Genomic DNA, 20,724 nt, shown 5'->3' on the forward strand with positions numbered 1-20,724 from the left:
ATATGCGATCACTTTGTGTTGTTGACCTGCCATTTCTATCCCTTTTATGTGCACTGATTCCCGTATTTTAATTAGGAGGGGTTCTAAAAACAAAGCGTACAGCAGAGGTGAAAGGGGGCATCCCTGCTTCGTTCCTCTCGTTATCCTCACCGTGTTCGTAACCTCGCCATTAATGACTATTCTACTGGATGGGGAGTTGTAGTTCGCTCTGATGCTCGCAATATATTGTTCCCCAAACCCCATGCGCTCCAATATTTTGAACAAAATTGACCACTCCACCCTATCAAAAGCCTTTTCGGCATCTACCGACAGCAATATCGCTGGGGTGTGATTTATACCTATTTTTTCCACTAAATGGGCTAGCCCCCTTTGTGTTGTCATGAGTTTGTCTGCCCGGAATAAAGCCTGATTGGCCTTCACTTATCAGTTTAGGGAGAAGCGGGCATAGCCTCGTTGCTAGGATCTTCGTATAGATTTTTGCATCCAGATTAATTAGGGAGATTGGCCTATATGAAGCTGGGTTTTTAGGATCTTTACCTTGTTTGTGAAATAGCAGTACCTTCGCTTCATTCATAGTGGGGGTCAGATTACCGCTGTCCTTAAAGGAGTTTAGGAGCCTCGTTAGGATCGGGGTCAAAATGTCTGCATATTTTTTATAAAATGGGGCCGTAAACCCATCTGGGCCTGGGGCTTTGTTACTTGGGAGTCCTTTTATGGTTTTTCTGACTTCCTCCTCACTGATAGGTGTCTCTAGTGACTGCTTGTCCTCTTCTGATATTTTCGGGAGGTTTATGGCTTCTAAGTATGAATCTTGGGCGTTTGTGTCAGGGAATTCAGTGGAATAGAGAGTTTGGTAGTAATGTCTCAATGATTCCCCCATGTCTTGTGTGCATGTTTGGGGGTCTCCATTGGTGTCGTATATGGCTTTAATCTTTGTTTCCTTCTGTTTATCCCTCAGTTGTCTCGCCAGGAGCCGGTCTGCTTTGTTTGCTCTAATATAATATCTTTGCTTCAGATAGAGTAGGTTCTTCTCTGCGCCCTTCGTGCGGAGCATCTCTAGTTGGCCCTGTGTTTGTTTCAGTGATTTTTTTTAAAGCCTTTGTGGGGTGTGTCAGGAGTTTCTCTTGGATATCTTCGATTGATTTTTCCAGCTCTTTTTCCCACCGAAACCTTTGTTTATCTCTTGTGATTTTCAACGCAATAATTTTCCCCCTCAATACTGCTTTAAACGCATCCCAGACTGCTTGCAGCGCCACCTCCCCAGTGTCATTATGTGTAAAGTATACCTCTATCATTTCCCTTATGGATTCCCCTGTGATTGGGTCCTGGATCAGCTCCTGCGGTAGTTTCCACCTCCATAGCCCATTCTTCCTCCCTGGGAGAGTCACCTCCAGCCACAGCGGGGCATGGTCCGAGAGGGCTATTGTGCCCTTATCCAGCCCCTGGATTTTTCCCAGTAGTCCCACTGAAACCCAGAAGTAGTCAAATCTGGACATGGTGTTGTGGACATGTGAGAAGTAGGTGTACCCCCTCTGTTCACCCTTCAATTCCCTCCAAACATCGTTCAGGGCCATCTGTTCCATTTGCTGCCTCAGACATTTTGATGGTGCCCCTTGGCCATGCGCGTTCCCCGTACTCTTATCTATATGTGGATTCCATGCCATATTGAAATCTCCCCCCAAGATCACTTCCCCTTTAGCATAGTTTTCCAGTTTCGAGAGAGCATCTCTAAGAAAGCCGTCCTGTCCTTGATTGGGCGCGTATATTGAGGCGAGTGTAATGTGAAGGCCTTCAATTACTACATTGGCGAAGGCAAACCTCCCTTCTTTATCCATGCTTGAATCTAGTAGTTTAGTGTCCATTCCTTCTCTCACTGCAATCAGTACCCCAGTTTTTTTCTCCGTTGTCGTTGCCTGAGCCCATATTTTGTAGCCTTTTATCTGCATTTTCTGCTTATCCCTCGTTCTGATGTGGGTCTCCTGGAGAAGTAGTATGTCCGCCTTCTCCCTTTTAAACTGCTTTTCCAGTTTAGCCCTTTTTGTTGGGTGATTCATGCCCCTTATATTGTATGTCATTATGCGTAGCATCCCCATTATGTTAAATTTGTTTGTCGTCGCCTCGGGTCCCCTTCTGTTCTTGATTCATTTCTTTGATTCATCCGATCCCTTCCCCGCCCCCTCCCCAACATTGAACTTTAAACCAACCAAACTGTCCCCCGAGTTGGGCGAGGGTTCCTATTGACGCTAGAGCGTTGCACCCATCGCTCCCTGCCCTCCTTACCCTCGGGGGGTATGATATGGGGAGTCCTAAACCTCAGAGGTCCATTGGTCTTTGCCTAGTTCCAAGCCGTCGGTTCTTCCCCCGACCGCCATCTGCGTGTTGTCCGTTCCGTTCTCCTCCCTCACCCCGACATTAATTCCATAATTGCTGTTCCTTGTACGTACCCCTTGTTTGCAAGTTCCTGAGTTCTTCATGTAGCTTTTCTCCGGGATTCCCTCCCTGCATTAGACTTCTTTTGTGTAATTGTTTCCCAACCCATTGGTCTTCTCATTCGATCCCTCCTGTTCGATGACTCCCCCCGTTCCCTCATCTTCCTGTAGACCCAATGTGCTCATACCTTCCTCCACTGTGGTTACTCTTCTCTGTTTCCCTTCCCACGTAAATAGCAGCCCAAATGGGAAGGTCCATTTATAGCGGATTTGCTTTTCTATCAGAGTTTTCACCAGTGGGGCCATTGCTCTCCTTTTTTGGAGGGTTATCAGAGCGAGGTCTTGGTATAATTGGATGTTTTGACCGTTCATTTTAATGTGTTCCAGTTCTCTGAGGATCTGTTCTTTCTGTGGGTAGGATGCGAGAGCCGCTAGGACATCGTGTGGTCTTTCCCCTGGGGCCCCCGATCTTTTTGGACCCACTCTGTGGATTCTATCGATTCCGATTTCGTCAGTGGCTTGGGACCCCAGAATGTCTCTAAACACCTCCTTTACCGCCTCTTTCAGATCTTTGTCTAGCACTGTTTCCGCCATGTTCTTGATGCGGATGTTGGAGCGTCTAGAGCGGTTCTCCAAGTCCTCACATTGAAGTTCTAAGTTGTGCGTAAGTGCCACCAAGTGTTCTTGCGTTTCGCTAGCTTGTCTCGTGTCTTCTTCTAGTCCCTGCACCGTTTTTTCCACTATGTCCGTTCTTTCTTCTAGGTTGTTAATATCGGTTCTAATGTCTTGAACCACTTGTTTCATTTCGTGTTTCATAGTGGTAAGTTGTTCTTGGACTGTGGACATGAATTTTTCTTGTAAGTCCATGAACCAAGTTTGCATGTCTTCCCTGGTCAGTGGTTGCAGCTGTTGGGATGGTGACTCTGACTCCCCCATGGGTTCTCCCTGGGTTCTCCCCCTCGGTTGCGATGCTCCCTCAGTTGACCACATTTGCAGAATGTCTGCGCCTTGCTTCGCAGATTGGGATATCTGTTGGATGGGGTTCCCCTTTCCTTTTGCTCTTGACATGGTGGCGTGATCCGTTTGACTGCCTATGGGGCTACCGTGCCTTCTTGTAGCCCTCCGGATGGCCCTTCTCCCGATCCTATCCTCTGAGATGTCTCAGTGAGCGGGGGGGTTCTCGAACTAGGCAGATTCGCAGTCTGCGTATCCTCTCCTGCCCCCGTCGGGTCTCGATGTCTGTCTAATTGGGGTGGGGGCAGTTTCCCCTTACTTTAGTGTCCTCCCGCTCTTTGCCCCCTATTTAGTGGGGGGGGGGTTCTGCGCAGAGGATTCCTTCAGGCCTGGGGGGATCCCCGATCCATCTGATGCCGGGGGGGCTCCCGCGTAGCAGGGAATATCTTGTTATGTAGGTCTTCCCGGCCTGCTTCCCCCTTTTTTTTACTTTCCGACTCCTTTTCCTGAGTCCCCCCCCCCCCTCCGGGGCGTAGATCAGCGGGCGGGTGGTTTTCTCCCCCCCCCCCCCTTGATGGCTCACCTTTCTTCTTCCGTGCTGTTTCAGGGCGGCCCCCGCTTCTCCTCACCTGCGGTCCGCCCTGTGCGCGCTGCTCTCTCCCTGCGTTGCGGCTCCTCCCCGGTGCCGCGGCTGTCGCTGTGTTTCTTTCCCCTGCGGCGCTCCTCGGCAACGGCTTTTTCCCTCCCGGCCGTGTGGTCCTCTATGGCGCTGGAGCGTCTCCTTAGGCACCGATGGGGGAGGGGCCGGTCTGCTCTCTCCACGGGCCGCGCCTGCGTTCATCCGTGGCGCCGATTCCCCGTCAGGGGGGGGGGTCTAGCAGTCAGGGGGGGAGATCGACGGTCGGTCACGGCTTCGATCGTGCTGTTTTTGCCGGCCCAGGCGGAGCGTGGATTAGCTGCGACTCCTCACCCCGGCGGCCATCTTGGAATCACCCTCCCCGGAATTTTAAGGCCTGGATTGCAGGAGGCCTAGAGACCCTGGGTCAACTTTTTGAAGGGGGCCAACCCTGCACCTTTCAGCGATGCAAAGAACTCTTTGGGATCCAGGAACGAGATAGGTTCACATATACCCAGCTACGCCACCGGTGCACCCATCCACAGACTCGCCAGGTGGCTACTCGTCCCCCCATAGCCATCGAATTGACCCTTAAGGAGCTTCCGCCCCGAGGAAGAATCTCCACTCTGTACAAGCGCCTCCAAACGGACTTCCTAACCTCCAAGACCCGGTATATGGCCCTATGTGAGGCGGACCTGGGCCATCAGATTGAAGACCAACAGTGGGTTGACATCTGGTCCCGGGCTCACATCTCATCATGCATCACGAATAGAGAGTGCGCCTACAAGATCCTCCTCCGGTGGTACTACCCTCCCCTAAGACTCCACCACATGAACTCCACGATCAACCCTCAATTCTGGAGGCAGTGCGGCCAAATAGGCTCCTTCTTCCACATGTGGTGGTCCTGCCCCAAGGCCCGAGCCTTTTGGAAACAATGCCTGGCGACGATAGCGGACATCACTCGGGTGCGACTGCCCTTGGCCCCCGAGCCTATCCTCCTTGGAGCACCGATCCCCAGGATCTACCCCAGGTCTGGCCCCAAGGCCAAACCATTGTCACAATGGCTACTTGCGGGTAGGAACGTGATAGCCCGCACCTGGAAAACGACGGAAGGCCCTCTCATGCCTTTCTGGTGGATGAAAGTCTGGGACATCCTGATCGCCAAGAAGGTGACGGCTGCCGGAGCAGGCACCTTGCATCGCTTTCGCAACATCTGGGGTCCGGTATTGGAGTTTGACCAAAGGTTCCCAGCCCTGACTTTCAAGCCCCAACTGGCCAGGAGAACTATTCGGGATGGAGACCCCCTACAGGGAAGTGAAGAAGGAACTTGAGCCCGAGGGGTGGGGTGGGAGGAGCGTCAAATGGTATTACTGTATGCTACATGTCGCAAGTGATTAAGCTTTGTATTGCCATAACCTGCCTGTTTAAAATAAACACGTTTAAAAGAAAAAAACGAAAATGTGGGTCATGTGTCGCCTGTTAGGTCAAAGGTGTGGGTCTCAAACAGTGAATTATTCCATCAGAAGTATTTTACTGGAGCCTGCTTTCTACTAATGCAAACATGAAGGGTAAGAAACCTCAGTGTTTGGTGCAAACCTAAATCACTATTGAGCACCTTTAAGGCAAAGTGAAGGGTGTCATGCGCTGTGAATCTGTATTTTTTATATAACTCTTCCTTGCTTAACCACTGTTTACACAGATCTCACTCTAACATAACCCCTCTTTTCAATAATTGCAGTTAAATTAATGAGGTGTGCTGGGACAAGTGGGTGTTCCCTTGGAAAACAGGTACCGCATAGACTCTTAACCTGCCTGCTCTCAGGTAGGTTATGTTATGTAATGTTATTAGGATTTGTGCCGTACAGCGCTGCTATACGCAAGGTCTCCAGGCACTCTGGCAGATCTGGAAGAGTGGTTGGATTTGATTAGGTCGGGGTTTGGGGTATAGAACAAGGCAGGGTTGTAGTGCTGTTGTGTTGTGTTGCATATCAGAAGTACCCTGAGCTATGCATGCTTGTAAAATTTCTAGTTGTAAAGTATAGGAGGCATTAAAGGCTTTGTGTCCAGAGGGGCAGCCTCATGCCTATAGTGTGGGTGTGTGTTGGCCTTGGGCTGAGCATGTCAGTTGTATTTAGAAGTGTACTTTTGTGATGTTTGAAGTATGGGTAGAGGGTCTTTTTAAAAAGAAAAAGGAAAAAAAGCTTTGTACAAGTGGCTGGTCTGCATATATGTGTTGAGTCCGGTGTATAGAAATCGAGGGTTAGTCAGAAGACCTGTGGGTGTTCTTTAGGTGTTCTAGGGATTTAAAATGTTGACTGGCAAGTATGCTGTTGTCTTAGGTTGTGTCTGCGCCTGAAGGTCAATCTTTTGAGGAGTGCCATATTCTCTACTTCGTGGGTGTTAGTTAAACTTTTGGTTCTGTTAAGCTGTTTTTTTAAGCTAACTCAATTGCCTATGTTATTCTTCTCAGGTAGCAGCTGTCTAGTGATCTGCAACCATATTGAAGGAAGAACACTAAGCTAATTATGCTGAAACATGTAAACTGGCTCCCATTATCCCTTCGCCTTGAGGCGTACGTGTACATTTCACAAACTTGAAAAAAACAATTTTTTCAATAAGCATTTGCTTTGAACGCCACCTAACCTATAAATTTGCTTCCAGCTAACTCTCGTGTAAGCCACCTGAACTACCTTCCACCATTTTCTGTCTTGGAAAGCACCCTGAAGCCTTCAGCTCACATTGTTTTGCAAAAATATCAAAGAAAATATTATCAATGATGCTATAGTTGGGGCGTGGCCAACGGGCTCAAAATGGAGTCATGATCCTTTTGAGCTCCCGGGCCGCCGGCAGAATCCTTCAATATCCTGCAGATTGCTGCTAAAGAGGCGCTGGGCAGTTGCATCAAATGAGAGCCGACAACTGCAGCTATGACCTCCTGAAGTTGCGAAACATTGCACTAACCAGATCCGGAGAAAATCTGTGAGGAAAATATCGACGCCGGCGCTGACGAGAATCCAAGTTGGCCGCCGAGCGCTAGGAGAAAGGAACGGTCACGACGGACTGATTACCCCAGAGACGGATAGAGCGCTGTGTCGGAGAACCGCTGGGAGCCCAGCGAGGCGCGCATGAGCCCCTGTCAGTTACTTGTCTCGTCACCATCCACGCCGGAAGCAGCAGGGGCGGGCGAGGCCACGCGAGGACAGCAGACTCCTGGCCAGAGACCCAGCAGACCCGCCACAGATACGAGCGGGTGAGCCCTGGTTTCCCCGCTCGGCGACTGGAACAGGAGACTGGGAGCGGAGAGGACCCAGGAGACTGCAGCCTCGAGCACTGGCGAACCGCGTCACAGCGTCACTACCTCCTGGTCTGAAACGAACACTCGCGGGCGCTCCATTTATCTTTGAGCGCCCGCAGATATCCTGCAAGTCACGCCGGTAAGGAGAGGGGGAGGGTGGGGGCACGGCGCTGCACTGAAGGCGACATGAATACACTGGGAAAGACTGCCAGAACGGCGAGAGAGGTAAAAGGGCGGATCCTGAAATAAAAGGCAGCCAATAAATCGAAACGAACTGCCATTAAAGCAAACGGCACCCTGAGAGGAACGGAACACAAAGACTGCAGAATGAGACACAGGAGGCTGAATAGACTCTGGAACTGGCTAAATGGGAAGGGAATAGGCCTCCACACCTAGTGTGACCGACTGAGACATCCCCAGGCAATCTGTGTGACTGCAGCACAGGGGTAGAAGGAAGCTGAGATCCCATAACCAGCCCAGCAACCGAAGACACCCACTGGTGGTGCAGCGCACAAACATAAAGAATAAGGAGCCACACAGTGCATCACATGTCTGAGATAGCAATCTCCCAGCAAATGCAATTAGCAGCGAACGGACCACCCCATAAGACGAAACGGAACACTAAAGTCCGCATCCTAGGCAATAATAAGCCGGCAAACAGCTGCCACAATGGGCAAGGATAAGATGACACCAACAAAAAAGGTGGACAACCAGAGCACTATGGAGCAATTCACAACTGCTACCCTGCCTCCGCCAACGGAACTAAATAGACCGGAAGGCACACAAAATCCTGAAGAAACACTCTCCCTGAGGGATGTGATGACCGCCATTGCCAATTCACGGACCTCCATGGAAGTCAAAATGGATGGCATCTCTACAGAAGTTTCCCTGTTGCGGCATGATCTTCAGAAACTCTCATCCTGCACAGGAGAGGCTGAAACCCGCATATTGGTCGCGGAAGACAAGCTGAGAAGTATGGGCCAGCAAATGAACAGAGCGCTAGAACGCATTAAGGTACTGGAGAGCAGGGTGGAGGAGGGAGAGGGCAGGTCAAGAAGAAATAACATCCGCATTCTTGGGCTGCCCGAAAATGCTGAAGGAGAGAGCATGGAACTCTTCCTGGAACAATGGCTTGTCGAGCTATTTGCTCCCAAGACCCTGTCGACACTGTTCTCAATAGAAAGAGCACATCGAGTCCCAACAGGCATGCTGATACCTGGAAAACAACTGAGAACTGTAGTAGCGAAGATCCTTAACTACAGAGATTGGGGTGCAGCGCTGCAGATGGCTAGGACAAAAGGAGAGATAACACACAATGGCTCAAGGATTGGCTTCTTTCCAGACTTTACTAGAGAAGTGCAGAAGATGAGGCAGTCCTTTGACTCCCTCAAAAAGCGCCTACAGACACTGAACGTAAAATATGGCCTCCTGTTCCCTGCGCAATTGAAGATATATCATAATGGCACCACAATACACTTCACTGACCCCAAAGAGGCATGGACCTGGGCTGAAAGAAACCTGAAGGGGGAATGGAATCCACACAAACAACAAGAAACAAGAAGGAACAGGCCATGCCGAAATGAACCACCAGATAGACCAGACCATCAAGAACAGGAAGAGATACCCCAGAGAGAAGATGAATAACTGCAACGATAGATGAAAGACGACAGAGCACATGGCACACATGAAACGTAACTTGCCCAACACAAACGGCATCCGGAAACTAATTTCTGGCGGCCCACAGACCAGCACGGCACAATCCCCCACAGCAGCAAGTGCATACAGAGGTATTCTCAAACCAAAGAGACCTAAGCACTTAAAATTAGTTAGAGTAGATAAATGTTTTGTTCAATGGGCGACAGATGCTTCAGTTGGGGAAGGAGTATGGGGAGGGGGAACTGGGAGTTACACAGGTATCCAAATGACACCTGGCCCATCAAGGCCACTTCGAGCATGACATACATGAAGATCGCAAGAGTCAATCATCCGCATACGGCAAGGAACCCAGTGAACAATGGCTACAGCTGCAAATACGTAAAAAAAAACTTGCCTTCATGACATGGAACGTGAATGGCCTGGGAAACAGTATAAAGAGAAGGCTAGTAACACAATATATAAACCGGCATGATCCGGATATAGTGATGCTTACCGAAACTGGAGGGCACGAACTGCCAATTCTTCAAGAGAACCAAGTATAAAACAGCAGTTCACGCAGGCTTCTCCATGGGCTCGAGGGGAGTTTTAATATTGATAAACAAAAGAACCCCGATAGACATAACGAAGGTAATCCAAGATCCGGGGGGCAGATTTGTGTTTGTGCAAGGCACACTATGGAACGAAACCATAGCTACAATGGCGATCTATTCACCCCCAGCACTAATGACGCCTCTAATTGAGGAAATCACACCGATAATACTAAACAACCCAACGGATACACTGGTGATGGGCGGAGACTTCAATGAAGTGATGAGCATTATTGAAGATCGCACACATCAAAGAGGAAGAAATCCGACACTGCCGACCAAGCTGGCTAGCTTTGCGTCAGCACTGGGCCTGAAAGACGAATGGAGGGACCTCCATCCAGGGGAGAGACAATTCTGTTTCCACTCGGGTGCACACGGGTCAATGTCCAGGATTGACTACTTTTTCCTCCCCGGTGAAAATGTGCACAAAGTAATTGAGGCAACTCTGCAGCCCCGAGGAATATCGGATCACTCCCCACTCACGATGCTGCTCGAGACAGAAAGACCCCAACCTCCACCGAAGTGGCGATTGAATGCATACTATCTAGGATTCCCGGAACTAACAGAGAAAATCCAAGAAGCAACCACAACGTACTTTGAATTAAATCAGGATTCCGTGGATGATGCAGAAATAGTATGGGAAGCATATAAGGCAACTCTAAGGGGTGAAATTCTGAGCTGGACTTCAGCACACAAAAAATCACACCAGCGAGAAGTGGCAGAAGCAGAGGGGAAGCATGCTGAGGAGAACTTCATAAATTCCGGAACAGGGGAAGACAACACATCTCTACAAGTGGCACAAAAGAAACTATACAACATTGCGTTAACATGCGCAAAACAGGCACACAGAACTATGCGTGCAAGTATATATGAAACATGAGACAAAGCCAGCAGGATGCTGGCATGGTTGGAAAAGAGAGAGGAGAGCCACCTCCAGGTGCGCCAGATAGGCATCACAAACACTGAATGGGTCTCAACAGACTCGGGCATCACGAAGGCGTTTGCAACCTACTATGAAAGACTATGCCCCGCCGACGACCCCGCTGGACCCCAGCATATTGGACACAATGACCATCCCAGCACTAAACGAAACCCAGAGGCTGAATCTTGAAGCTGTAATAACGGAGGAGGAACTGATGACAGCCATCTCCCAGCTCCAGAATGGGAAACCCCCGGGGCCCAATGGCCTTCCAGTGGAAATATGGAAGAAAATTGGCACCGGAGAAGTGGCGCCACACATGCTTAAAATGTTCTTACAGGCAAAGGAGAAAGGCATCCTACCACCGGACCTAAGGAAAGCCAACATAGTAGTGATACACAAGGAAGGTAAACCTCCAGATGCATGCAGATCGTACCGTCCAATCTCTCTCATCAACACCGAAGCCAAAATACTGGCAAAGATACTGGCCAACAGATTGCAAACAGTGATACCATCCCTGGGCCACCTGGACCAATGCGGCTTCATGCCACAAAGATCCACGCGAATGAATATTCACAGACTTCACTCTGCCATTGAAAGATCACCCACTCTACAGGACCCACTAGCATTGCTTACTATCGACTTCGAGAAGGCCTTTGATTCGGTCCATTGGGAGGCCCTGTGGCTCATTATGGGCAGAATGGGATTTGGAGAGCAATTCACAAACTGGGTTAAACTCCTATACAATGCCCCGATAGCAGAAATTAGAGTCAATGGCTGGTTCTCACGCACCACAGCTCTTGGGAAGGGTACCAGACAGGGATGTCCCCTCTCTGCGATGTTATTTGCACTCGCAATTGAACCACTAGCGATAATGCTAAGAGAGTCCCTGGATTGGAGGGGGCTCCACTGGGCACAGAACTGGGAGGACAAGGTGTCCTGATATGCAGACGACCTCCTAATCTACCTAAGTGACCCAGCAGCCTCCTGTCCCATTTTCATGAATATACTAAAGACAAATGGGAATTTTAGCGGGTTAAAGGTAAACTATGATAAATCTCTGCTGTTTCCGATTAAGGGAATCGATGCAGCGACCCTAGATAATTGCCTATTTAAGACAGAGAAAGAGCAGTTCCGATATCTCGGGATACGAATCACGACAGACCTAACACAATATATAGAAAAAAACCTGTATCCATTGAGGGATAGATTCGTAAATGACGTAAGGCACTGGATGACCCTTCCGCGCACCCTGCTAGGGAGAGCTGCCTTATTCAAGATGTTGGCTCTCCCCCGGTTTTTATACGCCCCGCAGAACGCACCACTATACATACCTAAAATAGATTTCCGCAAAATAGATGAATCACTTAGGAAATTGCTGTGGGGAGGGGGGCCTGTTGTGCACAAAGTACGTCAAGTACCATTGAAAGTAAGAGGTCAACTAAGGGAGGAATTGGATTGTTTGGTCAGCAAAGGAGTGATTGAGCCAGTGATGGCCACTGAATGGCTATCTCCCATCGTTTTGGTTACCAAGGCAAATGGAAAATTGAGATTGTGTGTTGATTTGCGCAGCCTAAACCAGAGCATAGTTGTTGAGAGGCATCCGTTGCCAAACATTTCAGAGACTCTTTCCACATTGGGAGAGCCAAAGTTGTTTTCCATTAATGACCTGTCATCAGCCTATCATCAGGTTCCTTTGTCCAAAGAATGCCAGCATTTGACTGCTTTCATCACTCCTGAGGGTGTTTTCAAGTAGAACCGCATGCCATTTGGACTGGCCTCTGCGGCATCTGTTTTTCAGAGAATAATGGAAGAGGTGCTCAGGGGTCTCAAAAAAGTGACTGTTTTCCAGGATGACATTCTGATTTTTGCTAAGGATGAACTTGGGCATAATGAGATGTTGAGGGCTGTTTTGGTCCGACTCAGAGAAGCTGGTTTGACTGTTCAGAGGGAGAAGTGTAAAATTGCTGTCAAGGAGGTGGACTACTTAGGTCATAGAATTTCATGTGATGGTATTTCTCCTAAGAGATCTCATGTAGATAGTATTAGATGTGCTCCCCAACCACAGGATAAAGAGCAGCTGTGCTCGTTCATGGGGTTGGCGGAGTATTATCATAAATTTGTTGATGGTTTTGTTGCTTTGTCATCCCCATTGAGAGATTTACTAAAAAAAAGGCACACAGTATGTGTGGTCTGATGAGTGTCAGAATGCTTTTCAAAGAATCAAAGAGTGTATTGTTACAGCACCCTCTTTGGGCGGGTTTATTGCTGGTAGAACGGTTTTGGCTGTGGATGCAAGTACTTTGGGTCTTGGTGCTGCACTGTCCCAGTATGATTCCGGAAAATCTGAACATGTTATTGCCTTTGCCTCTCGACCTTTGAGGGGGGGGCGGAAGGAAATTATTCAGTTGTGGAAAGAGAGGCATTAGCAGTCTCATGGGCTGTTGCGCATTTCAAATTCTATCTCTGGGGTCAAACCTTCACTGTAAGGACGGATCACAAACCTCTGGTCCAATTGTTGGGCAGTGTGGAATGGGCAAAAGGGTCGCCTAGGATATCAAGATGGATGGTTGATCTTCAAGCTTATGATTTTAGGATTGTGTATATACCTGGAAAGGAAAATATTGTAGCAGACTGTCTGTCAAAGCTACCAGTACAAGACAAGAACTCTAAGGAGGTGAATTCTGATTTTACCTTGGGTATCTGTGAAGTTGAATATAATGCCATAGGAAGAGAAGAATGGGAGCGTGCTGATGATGCAGATAAAATGTTGAAACAAGTTAAATTGTGGACAAAAACGGTTTGGCCCAGGAAAGACATGGTGGAGAAGAAATATGACTGCTACTTTGGTATAAAAGAGGAGTTGAGTCTGTCAGAGGATGGGCTTCACCTCAGGAAAGGGATGAGGGTGGTTCCCCCCTGTGATATTAGATCCAAGTTGGTAAACATTGCACACCACGGGCATCTGGGTATGGGAGGCATGAAAAGGCATCTCAGGCAATCCTTTTGGTGGCCAGGAGTTGACAGTGAAGTGGAGAAGTGTGTGAGGTTTTGCAAAGAATGTGAAAAGAGTGACAAGAGTAAGGTCATTGGTGAAACTCCTATAAGGCCGGTGAGCGTTCCAGGAGAACCTTGGAGGAAGGTTGCCGTGGACTTGATGGGTCCTCTGCAGGAGTTGGGAGAAGATCTCAAATATTTGATTGTGCTTGTTGACTACCACTCGAAGTGGATTGAGTGGAAGGCAGTTTGGGAGGCTACCACCTCTCAGATGATTTTATTTTTTGAAGAGGTATTTTATAGGGAAGGGTTTCCCACGGAACTGGTATCGGATAATGGGGTTCAGTTCTGTTCTGACAGGATGATGGAATTCTTCAAAAAGTTTGGCATAAAGCATTACAGGACGGCCCTCTACCAACCCAGGGCAAATGGTCTGGTGGAGAGGGCGAATAGATTTATAAAAGGGGGTTTGCAGTTGGCAATGGCATCAGGTTTAAAATGGCAGACGGCTTTAAGGGAGATGGTGTGGAACTATTGCACAACTCCGCACACTGTTACCAGAGTCTCACCTCTTATGTCTCTCAAGGGTAGGCAACCGGGGACAAAATTATGCCCGGGTTGGTTAGACTCGGCGAAGAGTGTACATGTGAACAGGGATAAAATTATGACACTCATCAGAGAGGCTCAGAATGAGTACAAGGAGAGGTTTAATTCTGTAAGAAAATTCAAGGAAATGTTGTGGAAGGAAGGTGATTGGGTTTATGTCAAGAATCCCAGGATGTCTCCAAAATGCATTGAGAATACATTTATTGGCCCAAAAGAATTGCTGTGATAGGAGGTAATCTTGTCATCATGGAGGGAGGAGAATGCTGGTCCATGTCAAGATTGGTCAGGTGCAATAATAATGGTGAGGCAGAGGATGGTGAGGAATTTGAAGAGAGCAGTGACAATGAGCTGTTGCACAAACCAAGTGTGAGCAGGAACTTAAGTGTACAATATAATTTGAATACAAATTTGGAGAGGATCAGAAACAAACCTCTCAGGTTAAAAGATTATTATCATGAGTGAATCTGTCTTTATGATAAGGGAGGAGATGTGTTGGGGTTTGATCCAATTGGTTTTAATTACATACATATAGATGTTAAATAGTGGTGGAATGACAAGTGGTATGTTCTGCACTCTATACATTATGATGTTGTAAGATTCTGTATTGAAGTGTTATTCTTCTTGTTATGTTCTATATGTGGGCAGTTGGAGCCTACCTCTGAAGGAGGTGCCTGCTGTCATTATGAGCTCTTACTTAATAAAGTACTGAAAGCTTACATCGTGCCCGGCCCTTATTCTCAACAACACGCACTCACTGCAAGCGAAATAGACCTCCCAAATGTGCCAGAGTGCACCCTGATCGAGAGAAACATAGTGATGGAACTAATTGAACACAAAGTAACATCTACAATGTACAATGCCATCAACTTGTTTGCCACGAAGAAGCTTATAGAACTTAAAGAGAAATGGGAAAGAGATGTGGGTCAAATACAAGCAGAGGACCGGACAGTGGCTCTTATGTGCTCCCGAGAATCGGCAATCTCAGCCAGAATTAGGCTGATCCAGCTAAAAATCCTACATCTACTATCCCAGAGAGGCTTTGCACCAATGGGGCAGGGCGACGGACCCTAACTGTTTAAGATGCCATCACCCGAGACTAACCTTCTTCCACATTTTATGGGAATGTCCGCAGATACAAGACTTTTGGCAACAATGCTGCGATAGACTATCAACAGTACTTGGCCGCGAAATACCGATGGACCCCAAACTCCTGATACTGGGAATAGATGCGGATATAGAACTATCAAGATTTGAAAAACTCATGTTTGCAACAACCACAAGTCTTGCCAAAAGAAATATAGCTCAATTGTGGGGCTCAGCCGCACCACCACAGTACGGCAAATGGGTAACGGATGTAGACATGTGTGTGCCAATGGAAGCGAGAGTGTACACCACAAGGGGGCGCCCAGAGAAAGCGGCCAAGATATGGCAAAGGTGGGAGGACAACTGAAGGCAAACAAAGAAGAGCCATAGAGACACTGAACGCCGAGCAGTGAACTGATACAAGCGATCGAAACGAACTCAAGGACTATTAGATGTAACAACTCTACAATATATGCGAAGATGAGCCAGATGCCAGGAAGAAGTGTATACCTGCGTGTTTAAATGTAGTGACTAAGTGTTAATTATTTACCTTTGTTGTGTTTTGTTTATACCTATAAAACAATAAAATATTTTATTTTTAAAAAAAATGATGCTATAGTTATTCCAGTTTATTTTAAGGTCTGCATTGCGAGTCAGTGAGCTCTGTAGACAAACTTGGTCACCTGATTTGTATTGTAGGAAGGACCCTGTTCAATATGTCCTTGGAATGTATGTTTTATCTTTTCAAAATTCACATTTTTCAGAAACTGGGATTGTGGAGTCTATATTTATTTCGAAATTGAGATATTAACTGTACAGATCCACAAGCTATCAGTAGATTACAGTTATTTTAACATGACATTGGTCAACAATACCAGAACCTTTTGCCAGTTCATCTGCAATAGCAGTTAATAAGAAAAATCAAAAGCAACTTGACTGCAGTTAAGGAGAGGAGGAGGAATCTCCACAATCCAGTAAGTAAAAGCACACTTTAAAGTTGAACAATGGATGCAATGGTCAATTAAGAGTTTACTAGTTGTATTGTTTATAATTGTTCTTATATGACGTGCTTAATACCTGAGAATGGTTTCTAAGCACGGGATTGGGATTCAGATCTATGTTGCGTTGCGTTTTCTTTCTTCCAAGACAAACACGTAGCTTTTGGTTGCAGTAAACCACTTCTAAAACTTAGGCTGGTAATCAGAATGGAATATGTGGTCACAATTGACCAGAGATTGGTAGAATGGGTAACTAAATCCCTGGTGGTGCAGTAGCAGAAAACCCTTGTGTTTAAAACCTGCGCCCACCATAAATGGACCAACTGTAACTTCATAGATTTCCATGTGGAAGTATTGTAATAGGTTTGAGTGCAGTCAATCTTAACGGATTGGCCATTGTCCTTTGATTTTCTGGTAAGAATTTCTTCTTTTATAGCACTGAGGAGTTGTTTTTCCACTAAGCGTGTGGCTCAGAATTCGGGCAATAACAGCTGGGATTGCTCTTTCTTATCAACCACTTCAAAGGTTTTGCTAATGTTATGTAAGAATTTAACTTTCAAGCTAAATCTATCTAACTTGTGAGAACCCCAGAACTTTTTCGCTGGACTGGATTATTTTCCCTATACCTCAGTGAGTGGGAACCTTTTTCTGCATCTCGCCGCCATATTCTGGTCTCTGGGTTGACCTTTGCTGTGGTCTCACAGGTACTTCAAGGAGTTCCTCAAGGGGCTCTTCAGGACTTTCCTGCCGGTGAAGGCTCCTGCCCCGGCGGAAAGCACAATGTTGGGAGCTCAATGTTGTGCTAACTAAGATCATGGGAGCACCCTTCAAACCTATGCATCACTCTCCGCTCAGGTTTCTCTCATGGAAGACGGCTTTCTTTGTGACTATCCCCGTGGCCAGGCAGGTTTGGGAGACTCGGGCCCTGTCTTGTGAGCAGCCTTGCTCGTCTTTCCACGCTTCAAGGGTGGTACTGCGTACACACCCCACCTTTATGCCAAAGGTACCATCGGAATTCCACCACAACGAACCTTTGGTGTTATGTGCCTTCTTTCTGAATCCATCGTCACCGACAGAGAGGGCCTTGCATTCGCTGGACGTTGATTGTGCATGGAAATTCCACGTTCCACGTACAAAAGATTTGCTTAAGACTTCTCAGTTGTTCGTCAACTTTGGACCTGCAAATGGGGGAAAGGCCTTGTTGAAGGCTTCAATCTCCAGGTGGCTCTCCGGCGACATCATGCACTGTCATCACTGGCTAACAGGCTGCTGCCAGGCCATCTGTGAGCCCATTACACCAGAGCCATCGCAGCAGCGACAGCATTTCTCTCTGGTGTGCCCCTGCTTGATATCTGCAGGGCTGCTACATGTAGGTCCACACACACACCTTCACAAGGTTCTGCTGTGTCAACAGAGATTCCAGGCAGGAGTCCTTGTTTCTGTTGAGCCTTGCCACCTCCTGTCGTTGTGTATATGTACTTCTGTCTAATTGTTATTCATGAGCATGTGAATCCATGCCAGACCCCATGCTGGAGAAGGTAAAAGTTACTTACCTGTAACTACTCTCCAGCATGCAAACCTTCCCTCCTTCCCGTCTGTGGCTCTTTTTAGTTCATTCTGCCACTTTACCTACTAAGCAAATCTGAAGATGGCCACCAAGGGTGGATCTTAGGGAGAGGACTGTCATTGGACGGGGGCAGTATGACCCAAAGGCCAGTGATTCGTTCAGGGGAGAAATACAGTTTTAAACTGAAAGTGAAACTGTTTTTTCTTTTACTGAGGATTCCCAGCCTGACGACAGGGAATATTCATGAGCATGTGAATCCATGCCAGACCATGCTGGAGAACAATAGTTAAATGTAAGTAACTTAAACCTTTTTGAACTTAACAGAACATTGTTGGCACAGAACACTTTTAACTGTTTACTTTGTTGGAATTACACCTTTGGACTTGAACACATTTTTTTTTAGTTGGAAACAGAGACATTTACCTTGCACCTTTGGATTGTGTATGTTAGTGTGAGGGTGAGATATAGTTTGGGACAGGTCAGCTTGATTTAGTTTCATAAGCAGGGACACTCTTATTAGGGTTGGGACAGATAGGTCTTTATCCAAACCCATTTTTATTTTAATATAAATTGCTAATTTGGAGAACATTACAACTTTGTGTCCGCCTCTCATTTCTGACCCCTCACAGAGCACAGTTGGACGAGCCGTTGGAGCCATCACTGAAGGAGTGTGGCTAGCTATTTGTCTGGTGGGGGTCATTGGTATTATGCATGTGGGACAAAAGAGAATTAAGCAACTAACCTCTGCTTGAATAGCTATATGCCTATTATTAATGGAACACTGACACAGCATTAAAGAAAAGGTTTCCAGATTAAGAGGTTTTCTATGGCCAAGACCTCCATGAAAAACTAGTTCTAAACCGGTCATCAACCTGTTTACTAACTTGAAGAATTAGCCCAATATTGTTTGCTGAAAGATGCTTTTGGAGGCATGCAGTTTGATTTGTTTGGATGACATCAGGCACACTGTTTGCATGCTCTCGAATATCAACATTTAAGTCCTGATTGATCAAAGAAATGGGGTCAATATCTATATTGGATGGAGCTTTCTTAGTTTCCGAGATCGGATCTGCCCTACGAATGCCTCTCAGAAGTGTCATGGACATCAGCTGACTAACGTGTCAGCAGCTTACTTACATGACTTGTAAGGACGGCCCGTGTTCCATTGGGACTAAACAATTTCTCTGATTCTATGCTGCAGAATGCATTTGTAGGTTTTGTTGAAAGAATGAAAACATTCTGACAAATCCAGGTTCCATAACCAAAGAATAATTTCCATACCGACCATACATACATATCGTCATTAAGAAATGCAAGTGCAAATGGGGGTAAAGGATAGGAAGGGCAAAGGGAGTTATGCAATTTAACCTTGCAACTCGCCCCCCCCCCCACCTCTACCCCATTCAAAAGAAGAAGAAAAATAAAATAAACTACAATTTTTCATTATTATGGAGTTTAATTTTTTCGGAGTACAAAAATGACCTAGCTGTCGGTACTTCATGGCGCAAAGAAGAAAATCCATAACTTAGTCTGATTATCTGTCCTGTTTTTATTTTTTACTGTGCAGGTAGAGTGGTTTCGGTATATCTACTTCTCAGTTATAGCTAGCTCGTCGATGTCACAGTCATGCAAAAACAGACGGACACGTAATGAGATTACAATACATTTAATTGACTTTAAAATTGACTGTAACCCAAGAAAGACATTCTTAATGGCATGCCTGTGTTTCCAACCTGGGAAAAAATTAGTGATGAGTGTATTTACTTCTATGGCTACAACTGTGGCAGTACTTATGACCTACATCTGAAGAGAAATTAATTAATTTCAAATTGTTTTTTTTATTTTTTATTACAGAACCTCATTCTTGGAAGCAGAGTCAACTGGGCAGAGGATCGAAAACTAAGAGAGATTGTGTTGAAACTGGAGCTGAATGCAGATACTATCGGAATGGGATGAAATTTGAAGAATTTTAATTGGCTCACTTGTGTGTGTGTGTCATGTACTAACTGTTGCTTCTCTGGGGGTGTTTTGAAAACCTACAATCTTAACATAAGCAAAGGTGTGAGATTACCAGGAGTGTTTCACTTTACAAAGGATAATCTCATATTTTTAACATGCCAATAATCCTGGGCTGTAATTAACCTGTTGATTTTTACCAAGTATGCAGTCAAAGTATTGGTTTTTAAAATGTAATGATGCATTTTGATCCTTTTTTAGTTTATTTCATTAATTGTAACTGCCTTTTTAAAAAACATGTTGTTGTTGAACTTTATCATACTCGATTTTAAAGAAAAAGTACATTAATTTATTTGGACACAACATCTGTAATTTTGTTGCAAATTTGGAATTACTGTTTTTCATCTTACAATAATTATTCAGAAGTATTACGGTAAAGAAGGTTTTGCCTGTGTTCTGTGGACATGTTGCAGAATAATGTGTGTCTTTTGTGCATCTTGTTGCTAAAGTGCTGTCATGTTTTAAACTGGCCTCTTCATTATTGAATCTGCGTGCTTGTTGCTAGGAAATTCTTGAATTGACGTAACCACTGAAGATACCTCAGGGGAGCCTTTTAATTTATACATTTTTTAACTATAGAATAAGATCAACCATATGCAAACCTGTATTTTGACTGTGATAGCCTTGAAAACCTGCAAGAAGCACGAAACACATGTAGGTTATGTTTTGTTGACGATCAATTGCACATCATGAGTACCAACATATGAATCGGTGGAAATGTTTGCATCTAGACAGAAACCCAATGAACCATAGAAAACAGTCTTCTAAGTGATATCTCTAACCCTACTTGCTTTTATTTTTTTGTGTGCTTTAAAAGCAAATGATGGTATACTGAATAGTTAAGTGCTACCTAGTTCCCCTACCATACATTTAACGAAAGGGAGTGGAGGGGAATAATGCTCACTTTTGGATTAAAAGAGCAGCCTCACCGTTCTGCGACATGTGGCCCACCTATCCTGACGAGCCCCCAGATTCACCTGAAATTAATTACAGAACCAACT

At 46.2% G+C, this 20,724-nt stretch overlaps 1 protein-coding gene across 1 annotated transcript in view; it reads left to right on the plus strand.

Annotated features, from left to right (window-relative positions):
- The window catches only part of CENPH (centromere protein H), a 600,657-nt gene extending 580,468 nt beyond the window's left edge, over window positions 1-20,189 (plus strand). The window contains exon 11 of the mRNA XM_069627395.1: window positions 19,562-20,189. Within this exon, the coding sequence (XP_069483496.1) occupies window positions 19,562-19,663 (102 nt within the window). The 3' untranslated portion in view covers window positions 19,664-20,189. The remainder of the gene's footprint in view (window positions 1-19,561) is intronic.
- Window positions 20,190-20,724: the final 535 nt, after the last annotated feature.

Source organism: Ambystoma mexicanum, chromosome 6p, assembly GCF_040938575.1.
Source record: "Ambystoma mexicanum isolate Mex_15411 chromosome 6p, UKY_AmexF1_1, whole genome shotgun sequence".
NCBI classification, from domain to species: domain Eukaryota; kingdom Metazoa; phylum Chordata; class Amphibia; order Caudata; family Ambystomatidae; genus Ambystoma; species Ambystoma mexicanum.